The 15,456-nt window shown below is 35.0% G+C and overlaps 1 protein-coding gene across 18 annotated transcripts in view; it reads left to right on the top strand.

Annotated features, from left to right (window-relative positions):
• ZNF385B (zinc finger protein 385B) overlaps positions 1-15,456 on the top strand; it is a 317,869-nt gene that overhangs the window by 250,892 nt on the left and 51,521 nt on the right. For 13 of the 18 annotated variants that reach the window (XR_014265142.1, XM_082466743.1, XM_082466731.1 and 10 more), the window contains 2 exons: positions 4,919-4,957; positions 8,737-8,847. The exons of 1 other annotated variant lie outside the window; for it this stretch is intronic. Coding sequence is in view for 16 of the 17 variants with exons in the window: in XM_082466743.1 (XP_082322869.1) it covers positions 4,919-4,957; positions 8,737-8,847 (150 nt within the window). In the remaining variant the exon portion in view is untranslated. Of the gene's footprint in view, positions 1-828; positions 1,005-2,314; positions 3,080-4,918; positions 4,958-8,736; positions 8,848-15,456 lie in introns of those variants that run through there. 4 more of the 18 variants (XM_082466741.1, XM_082466737.1, XM_082466739.1 and 1 more) reach the window with 3 other exon arrangements.

The raw sequence follows: 15,456 nt of genomic DNA, 5'->3' as shown, positions 1-15,456 counted from the left end.
CATAGTACTTAAAACACTCTGGAAATACCTTATTTATAACTTTAGATATACAGGGTTCCCCCGCTATCCCAAAATGGAGAATTCCTATGACATCTTTCCTAAGTCGAAATGTTGTGAAGTGAAGAAGCAATTAGTTTAGGATACATCTTGCTAATGGATGCACAAAATAAATCCAGATAAAGAATAGATGCTCACAGACACAGTTCAAAGTTATGGCGGCTTGATCCTGAGATGCCCAGTGTAGTTTCCGGGGAAGGATCTTGGTGGTGCCACTGTCACTGCTTGAGATGCGCACTGCCTCTATAAAGGTTTGCACAAAAGAAATGCTGAACGCTATTTTCATTTTTCAACTTTTTTCATAAAAGCAAAAATTCTCTTGGGATTTCTTTCAGTTAGTGAAAACAGGTACCAATGTAGGTCTTTCATAAAACCGAGTGGCATAAAGCAGACTTTCAAAAAGCAGGGGATACCTATGTAGGTCTCCCCAGCTAGAATGTTGTATTTTTGAAGGCTTGTTCTCTACTGTATGTCCAGCTCCTAAAACAGTGCATGATAGCCATTTAATAAACTATTGTTAAATGAATCAATTTTCAATCAAATACAGTGTTTGTGCAAATTGAAAATTATACATTTATAAAAGTGTGATGTGTTGGAAAGGAGCAAAAATTCCCAAGGACAGAACTAAATTGATATGAAATAATCTCTAAAAAGGTTGCACTTTTTATTATCAGAGTGCTCTAGAAAGAAGACATTATTTTATGGCAGAAACACACATCTCTAACATTCTGTATATGTTTCTTTTTTATTCTTCTAGAAATGAAACCAAGGTGGAATTTCTCCCAAAAAACTACTGGAAAATGCAGTTTAGTTTCCTTTCAAAATAGATCCCAGGGTGTTTTTTCCTTATTCTAGTCATTCTTTTTGTCAGTGGAATATATAACGCTTACTTGATGAATCCCAGAGCTTTTCAAAGAAGGCCTGGCAATATGGAATTTGAGTGAAAGGTATCAAACTTTCTAAATTCATTTTAAGGGAAAAAAAGAAAGGAAAGAAAAGAAAAAAATGAAATTCTAATCTATGCTCCACTCTGCTTGGTTGCTTCCAATCTCTGGGCAGACTCCACTTATATTTTCCACAGGGATTTTTGACCAGTACGAGGGAGGCTCTGGAAAGGGATCCCGGGATCCCACTTAATTTCTGCAGCAATCAGATCCTTCTAATTGTCAACCAGCCTCAAAATATGTAAAGGTCTACAACATTTCGATAAAATAGTAGTAGTAATAATAATAATGATAATAGCTTTATTGGATCTGAGACTTAGATCAATGTGACCTATTATTTTCTTAAGTGCATGTTATTTTAGCCTTTATGCCAATTCTGGTTAACTTTCTGGTGGAGTAATGTTATCCCTGTGCTACAGGGGCACGGCTGATTTTGTTTGCAAGTCACAGCCAATGTGTGGTTTTAGCAAAGAGCTAAATATGGCACTTGATCGAATCAACAGTCTGTGGAGAACGTGGCATGTCACTTGTCTTCCTTTCAGTGACAGTGATGGCATTCTGGTGGACCCCTGTCGGGATGCTCTGGGTAGGAAAAGCAGTGGCAGGATGGCAAATCTCAACTTTCACATATTCCACGTGCAAAAAGGCAGGTCTCACAGTAGCATGCAGTTCCAGTGTAACGTTTCATGTGGTTTATTTTTATTGAGACTTCTGATTTGAAATCCAAAACAGTACAGAGTTGTGTGGTTGAACTAACATTGCCAACAATATGCAGTTGTTTGTATTTCCTGATCTTTGAGAAGAAGAATTTGTCTTGCAACAGTTGTGTCTGCTTTGTTTCTATTTAAGTTTTCAAGGATTTGAAACAAGTAAAACAGTAATAATAAAGGCATGTGGTCAGAGTATTTAAATATAAAAGGCAAAACCTTTTCTGAAGTAACTTCAGAGAAATATTGCCCTTCAGTGACATAAGCTATCACATTTAAAAGTGTCACTTCGGGCTTCCCTGGTGGCGCAGCGGTTGAGAATCTGCCTGCCAATGCAGGGGACACGGGTTCGAGCCCTGGTCTGGGAAGATCCCACATGCCGCGGAGCAACTAGGCCCGTGAGCCACAATTACTGAGCCTGCGCGACTGGAGCCTGTGCTCCGCAACAAGAGAGGCCGCGATAGTGAGAGGCCCGCGCACCGTGATGAAGAGTGGCCCCCGCTTGCCGCAACTAGAGAAAGCCCTCGCACAGAAACGAAGACCCAACACAGCCATAAATAAATAAATTAAATTAAAAAAAATAAAAAAATAAAAAAAATAAAAGTGTCACTTCATGACTATTTGAAGTTCTAATGAGACCCTATTGTCCCATTCTTTTCCATAAGTCCAACAATGAAAAAGGAAGGGATGAAAAAATAGTCATTCTTTTTGTACTACTGTAATTTGATAATATTGCAGTTTAAAAAAACTGATGCTTTGCCAAACTTCCAGAAAGCCCTAAGTCACAGGGATTTAGTAGCTGAGATCTGCTTTGCAGAAATCAAGGACAGGTGCAAATGATGACCATCACCTGCTACGTGTAATCTCTAAGTGTTCCTGGAACTTTCTTTTTTTTTCTGTGTGCTAGCCCAACAGTTACAACGGGGAAAGAGGACAGGGCAGCCCCAATTTTTATTTATGGCTTTCCTGAAGTAACCCAAGAAGAAATGGGCTTTTCTTAAGAAGGGCGTAAGTCGGTCAGAAAGAGAAAAACTGAGACTCACTTCTCCAAGAAACTTTTACTTAAACACCAAGTAGGGGCTTCCCTGGTGGCGCAGTCATTGAGAATCCACCTGCCAACGCAGGGGACACGGGTTCGATCCCTGGCCCGGGAAGATCCCACATGCCGCGGAGCAACTAAGCCGGTGCACCACAACTACTGAGCCTGCGCTCTAGAGCCCGTGTGCCGCAACTACTGAGCCTGCATGCCACAACTACTGAAGCCCGCGTGCCTAGAGCCTGTGCTTCACAACAAGAGAAGGCACCGCAGTGAGAAGCCTGCGCACTGCAACGAAGAGTAGCCCCCGCTCGCCGCAACTAGAGAAAGCCCAGGTCAGCAATGAAGACCCAATGCAGCCAAAAATAAATAAATTAAAAAAAAAATAGAAATAGAAAAAAATACATTAAAAAAAAAACCAAGCCACCAGTAGGCCTTATGTGTAGCTTGACTAGACAGCTGCCCTCCAGGCTGCAGAAATTCTAGGAACACTCCTCCTTTCTTCCCATTTCTCACACCCTACAGCAGTGCCACACATGATACCCAGCAGCCCTGCTTGGTGGTCCCTTAGCAGGGAAGAGTGGGGGGAGAGACTCTCGCCTGAGTTTGACTCCTGGCTTCAGACCTACGAACTTGAGGGTGAGAAGTTATTAAACCTCTCAAAGCCTCAGATTCCTCATTTGTAAAAGGAGGATAAAAATGGTATCTGCCTCATGTGATGGTGGAGAGTACAGTAGATAATCACTTAGTATAGTTCCTGGCACGTGGTGAGAGCTCTAAATCTAAGCTGGTCTTATTAAGATGTTTATTATTATTATTACACAGCTAGAGAAAGGAATTAAAAGGCAAATACCCCAGGAGGATAACACATTGATGTCACTGTTAAAGGGAGGATCCTGGATGCTTGAATTGTGAGAAAATCAGAAAAGGGGGGAAAAATCCAAAGTAGGGGTAGGGCAAGAGGGGACAGACCTTTATGTGCCTTCTCGTGCCTCAGTGTTTTGCTTAATCACCATCCTTTTTCACTTTTTAACTTTTACAATAATGTCCCTTCTTGTGTTTGACTCATCCTACCCCATCTAATCTGGGACAATGTCTGAAACATATTAGGCCTCCAGAAATGTTTGTTGCATGATTGATCTTTAACTTTTTAAAGTCAAAAACATGGTTTCTACTTCTGTTTAGTAAGTGGTTACCAAATGCTTTTTAGAATGTTGGTTAAAGCAGATAGCTAAGTTTAAGATGAAATATCCTCATCTTTAAGAATATTATGGGTACCCAGCCACATATAAGAAAGACTTGTATAATTCTTGAGCAGTCTTTTTTGCTTTTTAATGGAGTGGTGCTTGGTTTACTCCCATACCCAGCCCCACTGGATGGGTAGTGAAGTCATTGTAAGACTCTTACAAGAATACAATTCGAACTTCATCCCCTTGAAAATTATTGAGATAGTTGAAAGGTTTGTAATTTTATTTTCTTTGCCTAAAATTCCATCTAGGAAAGTTATCTCAAATATAAATGTCATCTAGTACTATCATTTGATCATGTAGTCCCTACCTTCGATTCTCTGCCCTCCCATAGTCTTCATCCTGACTTTAGTGAAGTGCTGCACTGTGTTTCTTTTCCCTGTGGCTAGGTTTTATTTGCAACTTCATGTGTTTTTATGTGATTGCTTACTCTGTGCGGATATAAATTACTTTTTGGAATACTCAGTGAAAGTAGATCTTTTAAAAAAAACTCACACAGATTTGTAGTTCCATAAACTTGGTGAATACATCAAGATATCTGTTTGTTCTTATTTTGATATTGAAAATATAATAGATGGTGTGATAAGGCCACCTTCATTAATTCCTTTTATAAGTACTGTAATAGAATAGTTAATTTGTCCATTCGTAGCCTCCAATCATCTCCTCAATTCCTGGTAAAAGCCACAACCCCATCTTTCATTTTTATTACCTACCAGTTAATTGCACTAATAGGTTTTGGTTTTCATTTCTACATGACTTTCATTAGCAAAAGTGGCAAGTGTTAACTCTTGCTGCTTTTTAGTTAGTAAGCATTTCAGGCTTTTTAATCAAAGATGAGCAAAGAAAATGGATTTTTAAAAATTTTGTGTGAATGTGCTTGCTAGCCTCAAAATTCCAGATGACTACTTCTGACTTTTACTTTTTTAGAAAAGAAGAGGCTTATTTGGGACCAATAAATTCTGCCAGGTAAGGAATATTGGTAGCTAGAGCTATGTGGTAGGTTTTTTTTTTCCTTAAAGAAAAGCTTTTTTAGCATTGTTTACCACTGAAACAATCTTCTCAATACACAGACAGCTTTCTTGTGCAGTGTGAACTAGTATGACCTAATCTGAGTATTTAACAAGGCAATTGTTCATTTAAAAGTGATATAAACATTTTAATAAAGATGTTTAAAAACACTTCAAACATCTTTATTAAAACCCTTAAAACTTCAAGAGTTTGTTGTATAACTGTAGTACCTCCAATAATTTTGCTGAGTACTCTACATATGAAATCATTATGGTATAGATATATAGTTTTGACTATACTAAATTGAATCACACGTATTTATCACATTTTAGGGTTTATGAGAATGTTTTTATTCATCTTGATTGTTTTATTCATCCTGAAAATTGGTGATTGAATAAAAGACTTGCCATTGATTTAGTTATACATATCTCATTATGATTAGAGAAAACTGATTTTGCATTAGTGGAGGAAAAAATTTAATATAAATTAACATATTTATTATTTTTATCTAATTTTTAGAGTATTTTAGGAATGCTACAAGAAAAAAATTCAGGATTTTACTTCTTTATACTTTTAAAAAAGAGAAAGATCTGAAAGCCTTTTCTACGTTATTGCTAATTATGGACCCCACTGAAATGACGCAGGTATTTGTAGTTACTGCATCAGATGGCATATACTCAAAACATCAGCTGGGAAGTGTCTGTTTCAAGATATCAGATGAATTGGCCAATGGAACATTCTTTCTTATACCATTTAAAGTCTTCTTTCAACTAAATCATGTCCTCCCAAGTGACATTTGAATAAGAAGTATAATTATATAATTCTATGATAAACAGAGAAAGATAAACAAGATTTAGAAAAAAGTAGACCTTTTCTTGAAATACCTATAACAAAATAGAGAATCAAGTGGAAAATAGAAAAATTTGTTCCAAGTGAGAAACATGGAAGATAAAATGTTCATATGATTAGTGGTAAGTCATTCAAAGGATGTAAAGGCAGCAGGAGTTAATGACAGGTGACAAGGAAGGGGGTAAAAGGACTGTGTTTTATGAGGACAAGTAGGATTATATGTGTAAAGCAGAGAAGTCGATTCTAGTTAAGAGTTTCTTGAAGGAACCTCCTTAGTTTGCTTTTCACGGAGCAGATTGCTGGGAACTTGCCTGCCTTAGTATTGGGGGTGCTGGGCCACAACTCACCTTTCAGGAAGAGAATGCTCAGCCTTGGGAACATAAACAGTATTTTCAGGCTGTTAGGGTACAAATGTGAGATTTGAGTAGACAAATTTGTATCAGGGGTTACTTGAAAAATTATGTAGGCAGCTAACAATTTCAAAAATGTAAAGGGAATGTTTATATCCAAGGGTTGTGTTGGAGCTCTCAACAGATATCTTTGTTTACTAAAAATTTGGAGCTAAATTTTTGTAGATGTATTTTTGTCTATGTTTCCATATTGCAGTATGGGAATAACTAGGATAGTGCATTTATTTTAGATGATGGAAGTTTTAATTTTTAATGGTAACTTTCAATATACTTTTGAAATGAGTAATAGGAAAGGATATACATTAAAACTATGTTTTCATGCATATTGCTGCTGTTTTTTAAAAGACTATTTTAATTTGCTTTAAAGAAAAAATGTTAAGTGAATAATAATAACATATACAATAGTATATAGATATGGCAAAAATAATAAAAGTGGCATGCAGAAAATATGATTAGGATATTCATATACTTTTATCCTATATAGTTCACACATCACTAGATGTATTTTTTTAGAGCCTGAGAACAGAAAATATCTCAATAAAATGCTCTTATTTTTTTAACTTTGCAAAACAGTGTAGCTTTTCCATCCTGCCAATATAGTTAGGCTATTTTATTTTTAAGCCTGTCCAAACTGATTTGCCGTCTCTGGTAACGATCAGAAAGTACAGGTTCATGTTTTGCAAATGGATGAGACTGTAAGTGTATGCACTTGTTAGTAAGAAAGTGAACTAAGGTTTTATTTTCTGATCTTTTGAGATTTTCTTTGCCCATAGAAGGTTTTTTTTTTAATTCTCATTTAATAAAATTTAATATAGTCAATTACAACCTTGAGCAAAACAAATCCCCAGATTTTCTAGTAATAATACTTTACATTTAGTGGTTAAATTTTTTAAAAATTTTTCTTGGATTATAGTTGCTTTACAATGTTGGGTTAGTTTCTGCTGTACAGCAAAGTGAATCAGCTGTATGTATACATATATCCCCTCTTTTTTGGATTTCCTTCCTATGTAAGTCACCACAGAACAATGAATAGAGTTCCCTGTGCTATACAGTAGGTTCTCATTAGTTATCTATTTTATACATAGTAGTGTATATATGTCAATCCCAAAGTAGTTAAACATAATACTCTTAACAGTTTTTTCTTTTTCGCTTTTTAAGTTATCATACATAAAATTGACTTTTTGGGAATGTGCATAGTTCTGTGAATTTCAACACGTGCATAAGTTTGTGTAACCACCACTACAGTCAAGATATAAAATAGTTCTATCACTCCAGAAAACTCCCGTCTTTGACTTTTTTAAGCGTTCCAAACCACATAACTTTTCTTTATAGTGGGAATACATTGTCCTGTCATCTCACTTAAACTTGTAGCAAAAAAAAAAAGACTACTTTACTGTTCAATAATTCTGTAATCCGCCCTCCCTCCTAATGTATTTAAGTTCTTCTAACTGCTGATTTTGCACTTTGTTGATTCATACGCCTCATCAGGGATAGTATTCATTTCCCCTCTCTACCAAATATCATCAACTAATCCAGTCCTAAATTGTAACCTCTGGAGATTTCCTAGACAATGGTGTCAATGGATCTGTCCTTGTTCGTGTTACATCTGTTTATAAGTTATGCTTTGTTCGTCATTGTTTTTTGAACTGCCAGTTGTCTGACATTAATGCTGGAGATTATTATCTGGAGTACACAAGAGAATCACTGCTGTGTCTCTCTTTTTATAGGCTCTGCAGATAGTGTTCTTTCTTTTTCCAAATACTTTCATGGCTTTGTGGCATACTTTTTCTATGGTATCACTGTATATTTCTCTGACTGTTTATGGTAAATGCAAACCAAAGAGAGAAAGTCACAGGTTATATGTCAAAACTTTACTTGATCAATATTTAAGCAGGGGTTGCATATTAACCAATCTGTTATAGACATTTGAGTGACATGCATTTCCAGTAGAATGAATATCTAGAGTACATGAACAATAATAAATTATTTTAAAATAAAGGTAAACATTTTCTGTGCTGTGATAAAGCCTGTCATTTATGACTTTGCCACAAATAAAAAACTAAGAAGCTTAGATACATCTGTAACAGTCATCATTGAAATCATTTCAGGCCATCTGAAGTATCATTACCTCACATAGGGAAAACATTAACAAGTTAATTTTAACCCTGATCTTTAGATCTTAAGTCTTCTTGTTCTATGATTCTTTTAAGGTTTTTCAAGGTTTCTTATATAGCTATAAGATTTCTTGAAATGTGATTCTCCTGTGATTTTTTGTGTGTTATGATTTCAAACCAATTTTTTTGTTTTTATTTGTAATTCTTGGAAATAAGTACATTACTATTGAATGAGAGTCTTTATTATCCTTGTTTGGGAACGAAAAGTTAAAACCTTAAGGAATAACACAGCTACTTTTACTTGAGCACACTATTATCTGTCCTTTGAAGTTATAAATTGACTATCTTATCATTTGCTCTTTAGATGGATCCTGTGCAAAAAGCAGTCATTAACCACACATTTGGAGTGTCCATTCCCCCGAAGAAGAAACAAGTTATTTCTTGTAATGTCTGTCAGCTTCGCTTTAACTCGGATGTGAGTATCCCCTTTTCATGGTGCTCTGTAGTCTGTCAAGCTCTTAAGTCTGATTGTTCTGAATATGTACATCTCTTCGTATTTACACACTCTCTAGCAGCCCCTCCAGTTGATGGCCCACTTGTTTCAGTGTGCTAGATTTTCAAGGGATTTGGATTCAACATTAGAAACTTGAACAACAGAGTGGCTAATGTCAAAAATCAAGGATTTCTCTATGTAATCAGTCTCACCTATACCATTTTACACTTAATCCCACCAGTTATATTTACTTTTCAAAAATACTTGAATAGCAGAAAATATTTTTAGAAGTTTAAAATGCAATGAAAATATGTAAAACATGCAATGAATGTTGAAGAAAACCATTGTTATGACTCTTGATAACAAGTGTCACGTTTTATGTGTGTGTGCCAAATCATATTAAATACCTGAGAGAATAATTTATTATATAATTTATATTTTCCCAGACCATGGAAATACAGGCAAAGCTTTGTAAATTATTTTATCTGGCAAGCATAACCATCCTGTTAAGAAAAATGATAACAAGAAAAGGGTACAAATCAATATTTTATGAAAGTCGATTTTAAAATGTAGAATAAAATAACATAAAATCAAAATAAATAATATTAGAATATTTATAATACCCAATGACCAAGTAAAGCCAATGAGCAATGCAAATCTGAATCTGGCGGCTGCATATTGTATGTGATATTTCCCAAGTTACTTCACAGTAGAAGTCATTTTGCCAAGAGTATATTATACGATTCATGAGTTTTGGAAATACTAAAATAATAAATACCTTTGTTTGAATATCCATCAAATGATATTTTGATAATTCTACACAGGAAACATAATGAAAATTATAGTCATTGGAAAAGAGGAGATATGCTTTTCATGATTTATAAAAGTATATTTAATGCAATTTCAACCAAAAATCCAATGACTTTTTTTGGCACCTGATAAAATCTTTCTCAAATTCCTTATTCAAGAATTAAAATGTTCCTAAATAAATTGAGAAATATGTAGTACCAATTCATTCAAAGTCTCATTATTGTTAAGATGTCATTTCTCCCCAGATTGATCTATAGATGCAGCACAACCCAGATAAAAATCCTAGAAGTTTTTTTTGTGGAAAATGCCAAGCTATGTCTTAAATTTACATAGAAAAGAAAAGCCCTATAATCGTCAAAATGTTTTTTAGGAAAGAACAAAGTTTGAGAACTTATGCTTCTTGATTTTAATACTTACTATAAAACCTATAGTAACCAAGACTGTAATACTAGTGAAAGAATAGTAGACATATTGATCAATAGAATAGAATAGACCTGCACCTATACGGTCAGTTGATCTTTAATAAACTTGCAAAGACAGTTCAATGGAGAAAGGCTAATCTTTACAACAAATAGTGCAATTGGATATCCACTTGTAAATTTAAAAAAAGAACCTTGACTGGTACTTCACACAAAATATAAAAATTATTTCAAATAGATCACATATATATATATATATAACTATAAACTTAAAACTATAAAACTTCTAGAAGAAAACAGGAGAAAATTTATGTGACTTGAGTTAGGCAAAGGTTTCTTAAGAAACAAAAATATGAATTATAAAAATGCTTATATATTAGACTTCATCAAAATTAAAAACTACTCTTCAAATGACACTATCACACTGTTAAGAAATTGAAAAGAAAAGCTACAGACTGGGAGAAAATATCTGTAAAACACATGCCTTGTATGCAGAATATTTAAATAACTTACAACTCAATAATAAATAATACATGGGCAAAAGATTTGAATAAGCACTTTACCAGAGAAGAAATATGAATGACAGATAAATATGTAAAACAATGCTCAACGTCATTAGCCATTAAAGAAATGCAAACCACAATCAGATACCACTATACCTATTAAAATGATGAAAATTAAATAAATTGATATTACCCAGTGGCAAGGGTAAGGAGCAACTGGAACTCTCATTCATTGTTGTTGGAAATACAAAATGGTGCAGGTCCTTTAGAAAACAGTTTGGTAGCTATTTATAAGAAATTTTATGTTATAGATACATTTCCCATACAACCCAGCAATCCCACTTCTAGGTATTTATCCAAGAGAAATTAAAACATATGTTCATATGCATGTATCTTTTATAGTAGCTTTATTCATAATTGCCCCAAACTGAAATTGATCCTAATGTCTATCAACTGATGAATGGATAAACAAACTGTGGTATAGCCATACAATGGAATACTACTCAGCAATAACAGAAATGATGTACCAATACATCCCACAACATGGATGAATCTCAAAGGCAGTATGCTAAATGAAATAAGTTGGACACAAAGACTATACACTGTATGGTTACACTTATAAAACTTTTGCCAAGCACAATACTATGGGGACAGAAATCAGACCCGTAATTAACAGGGTCTGAGGGTGGGGTTGGGGCATTGATCACCAAGGGGCATGAAGGAACTTTTTTGGGTGATGTAAATATTCAAAATCTTCATTGCTGTGGTAGTTACACAACTGTTCTTGTTTTTCAAAACTCATAGAACTCAATACCTAAAAAGGAATTTTACTGTATGTAAAGTATACCTCAGTAAACCTGACTAGAAAAAAAGCAATGTGATAGGAATCGTGAAATATTTTGTAAATTGAAGACTAATTAATCATAGAGACATACCTACTAGATATATTAAACTATAATATTACTACTAGATTTAAGGTATAATAATTAAAGGAATTTTTTAAGAAAAGACAGAATAATAAATACTGAAATAGATCCAAGTATATTTAACAATTTTGCCCACTTATTATCCAAATTTATATAGTCACATAGGGAAATTAACGTCTCTGTAACTTTACGAATATAAAATGAAAATGTTCGCTACTTAACTGGCCACTTACAAAATGAATACCCACCAGAAGACATGCTCCATATTTGGTTCTAGCATTCCCACTGCAGCAATACCTGATGCTGAAAACATCTCATAATACAATGCAAAGAGATCGCAAAGTAAAATTGCAAAAATCTTGCAAAAGATGCAGACTTTCATGAAGTCTATAAATGTCATGTTAGAGAACAGCTTAATACAAAGCCACTGACAAATGAGGATCTGCCTGTTAGAGTTAAAGAAGAGAAAAGTAACAAGGTTTATGATAGACAGGCTCTGCAAAACAAAATGTTTTGACCATCAAGTGAATAATAAGGACTTTGAGGCAATTATGAATCCCTTGAATTAAAAAAACATATATTTACGTGGTCCAAAAGGCAAATTAATTTTAAAAGGTACATTGAAAACTCTTGTTCCATCCTATTCCCCATCCTCCCACCCTCCATGCCTTTCCCTGTCTATCTGTAACCACTTTAATATTTCTTGCCTATCTTTCCTGGGTTTGTTTATGCAGATTGAGATTGAATATATACTCAATCTCCTCCCTTTTCTACATACAAGGTAGCATACTATTCACACTTTTTTTTGCCCTGCACTGTTTTTACATAACAATATATCCTAGAGAATTTTCCCTATCAGAACATAGCAAGCTCCCTCACTGTTTTCTTATAGATGTGGTAGGCATAGATGTTCACATCCTAATCTCTGGACTCTTTTACTATATTACCTTGTATGGCAAAGGGGAATTAAGGTAGTAAACGGAATTAAGGGCACTAATCAGCTGACCTTAAAATAGATTATCTGGGATTTTCCTGCGGGCCCAAAGGCCCTTAAAAATAGAAGAGGGAGGCAAAAGAGGAAGTTAGAGTGATATGATATAAGAACAACTAGACTGGTCATTGTTGGTTTGAAGGTGTAAGAAGGGGCCACATGGCAAGGAATGTGGAAAGCTTCTAGAAGTTGAAAAGTCAAAGAAATTGATTTTCCCCTAGAGCCTCCAAAACAGAATGTAGTCCTGCTGACACCTTGGTTTCAGCCCAATGAAACCCATGTTGGACTTCCGAATTCCAGAACTGTAAGATAATAAATGTGTGTTGTTTTAAGCCACTGAGTTTATGGTAATTTGCTAGTATAGCAATAGAAAACTAATACAGTAGTCTATGTGTAGATGTTCCATAGTTTACTTAACTAGTCCCTTATTGGTGGACACTTAGGTTGTTTCTTATCTTTGGAGTTGACATAGATTCTCATAGCCAATAAATACAGATATAGGACATAAATTTGAGTCTCTTGACTCTAAATCCACAACTCTCCAATGATACTATGTTGCCTTACAACTTTACTCATTTTCTTCGCATTTATTGTGCTCCTATTTTATGCCAAGCCCTATACATACTGGACTCCAGAGTCTAGCAGCAACTTTTACTAGGAAACAGTGTGAATGAAAGCATGCAAGGATTAACCTTATTAGATCCTCCCAGAGCATATTCCAGGTCTTCTGCTCTGTATTTCATTACTCCATGCATAGAAAGGCTACACAGTGTAAAACACTGGATTAAGAGTCCTTGAATGTGATTTAAATCCTAATTTTGAACTTTGATAAACCACTTCACTACTGTGGGCCTCAGTTTCCTCTTCTGTAATGTAACCTAAAATGGACTACATGATCTTTGGGAGGTTCCAACTCTATGACTGAAAATCATTTCCATGGTATTTCTTTAGAAGGACAGGATATAAACACTTCCATTTTACAGGTGGAATAGGTAAGACTCAGAAAGAATGACTACGAGTTTATTTTTTATTTTTGTCAGTCTTCTGGGGAGAGGTGTGCCAGTCTTCTTTCTACACCCCAGAATTGCTCTAGGAACAGATTCACCTTTGACTTGAGCTTCATTCGATGTCAGTAATTTTCTTTGTATTTACTAACAGGGGCATGGACAGATGTACACACGTGAGCACGTGACCACTGGCTTCATTGTCACCACTCAAAAGCTCTGTTGATAATGGAGAAAGAAATTAAATTTCTGAGTCATGCTTAGACTCTGGGCAGTAAAGCCACAAAGTCTGGATGGCAAATTCACAAGTGTGACCTATACATGTTCTCAGTGTTTAGTAATGGTGCTATAATCTGCGTAACTGAGCTCTGAAACTGAGCATTCTTTATTTGGGGGAGAGTTCATTATTTTATAATTACCCTATTTACATTTTAATGTAAGAATTAAGAAGATGCTCATCCTTATTTTCTTTAATAACATTTCTAAATCAGCCTGAGACTGAATTGGCTTCTCTCTTCAGTGTAGAAAATATGTTTATTGAAAAATCTGGAAGGCAGATTTGCTCAGTAAACAGACTACATTCTGCCGTTCTCCATTACCCATATAAACTGTACCAGGGCAGACTTCATGCATTAAAATTCAATGTGACCTAGTTTAAGTGTCCAGTAGCTCGCTTTGTCCAGCTTTTATCATCTCAGTAGAACTCCACTGTCGGAAAGCAAAAGGCTACAGCTTTATTTACACAATACAGCGTTATGCAAATGAGCAAGCATTAATCACAAACATTCCCCAAGTGAATCTTTGCAAATTGACGCCATTAACTTTGCCAGGGGCCAAGCATTGCAGTCCAGGAATAATGTGCCTTTCCAACTGAGTCCCAGACATTTGCACAAATGTGTGCAGCACCCGTGTCCCTAGTTTCTTCTTGGCCACCTTTTTTTTTTCTAACATGGTTTAAGCTGAGCACTCAATGAAATTATCCTGGGCCTGAATGCCCCCTTCTTCTCCAGTGAACGAGTGCATTGCAACCTTAGTATGGCTATAAATTGATAAGCTTAAATCCGAATCTTTCCCTTTAGCTGGGAAATAATATGTTTCTAAAGTTAAGCCTTGCCAGGGAAATAGGTCTTCTATACAGTTTCGTAGTTAGTTTTAAAGAAGACTCTCAAAATTATTGGACTTTCGGTTTTCATACAAAAAGACTAGAAACTAGAACTTTTAACACAAGCTTTTAAAATATTTTTGAGGCTGACGTTTCTCTTTTTGGCTAGGTTGAAAGTTGGCAGATCCTAAATAATTTCTAATTTTTGTATTCATTTCAATTTCTTAGAGAATAGTGGCAGAAGGATAAAGGAAACTGATCCTTAAACAGATTTTTACACAAAATCAGGGCAACTTAGTACTCTTAAATGTTTAAAAAATAGAGATGATCTTCTTTTATTGTTGTTATCTCAGAACAGAGTTAATCATAAATACCTTTAACATATGACTGGATCCTTTATGCGTCATGGGCAAATCGAAATGAGAGCATAATGATCTTTTTAATGAAGTTTTATATACTCTAATTCAGGAACTGACCCTGAAATTTTGATACTCAGCATTAATAACACAATTGATTCAGCATGAGATGCAGGGTCCCTAATCGCTGACCCCTAATTTGGAGCTAACTCATTTGATTTTTTGAATTTACACTATTACTTTTTGAATAGCATTATAAATCAAATCATTTATAGTTCAATTTTTTTAAATTTTACTTTGTGGTTCCTCTAAGTTTTTAATTTTGTTGTGTTGTTTTTGTCTTTCTTTTGGGTTTTAGTCATCCAATATCTCTATCTCTCATTTTAGACCACTGTTCTTTTTGCTGTGTTCTATTGCCTCATGTCTCAAGACATAAGGAGATGACCTCATGCCATTTCATTGATTTACGTAAGACTCATT

Source organism: Balaenoptera physalus, assembly GCF_965194825.1.
Source record: "Balaenoptera physalus genome assembly, chromosome: 6".
In the NCBI taxonomy this organism is placed as follows: domain Eukaryota; kingdom Metazoa; phylum Chordata; class Mammalia; order Artiodactyla; family Balaenopteridae; genus Balaenoptera; species Balaenoptera physalus.
This window is presented reverse-complemented; position numbering and strand designations above follow the sequence as displayed.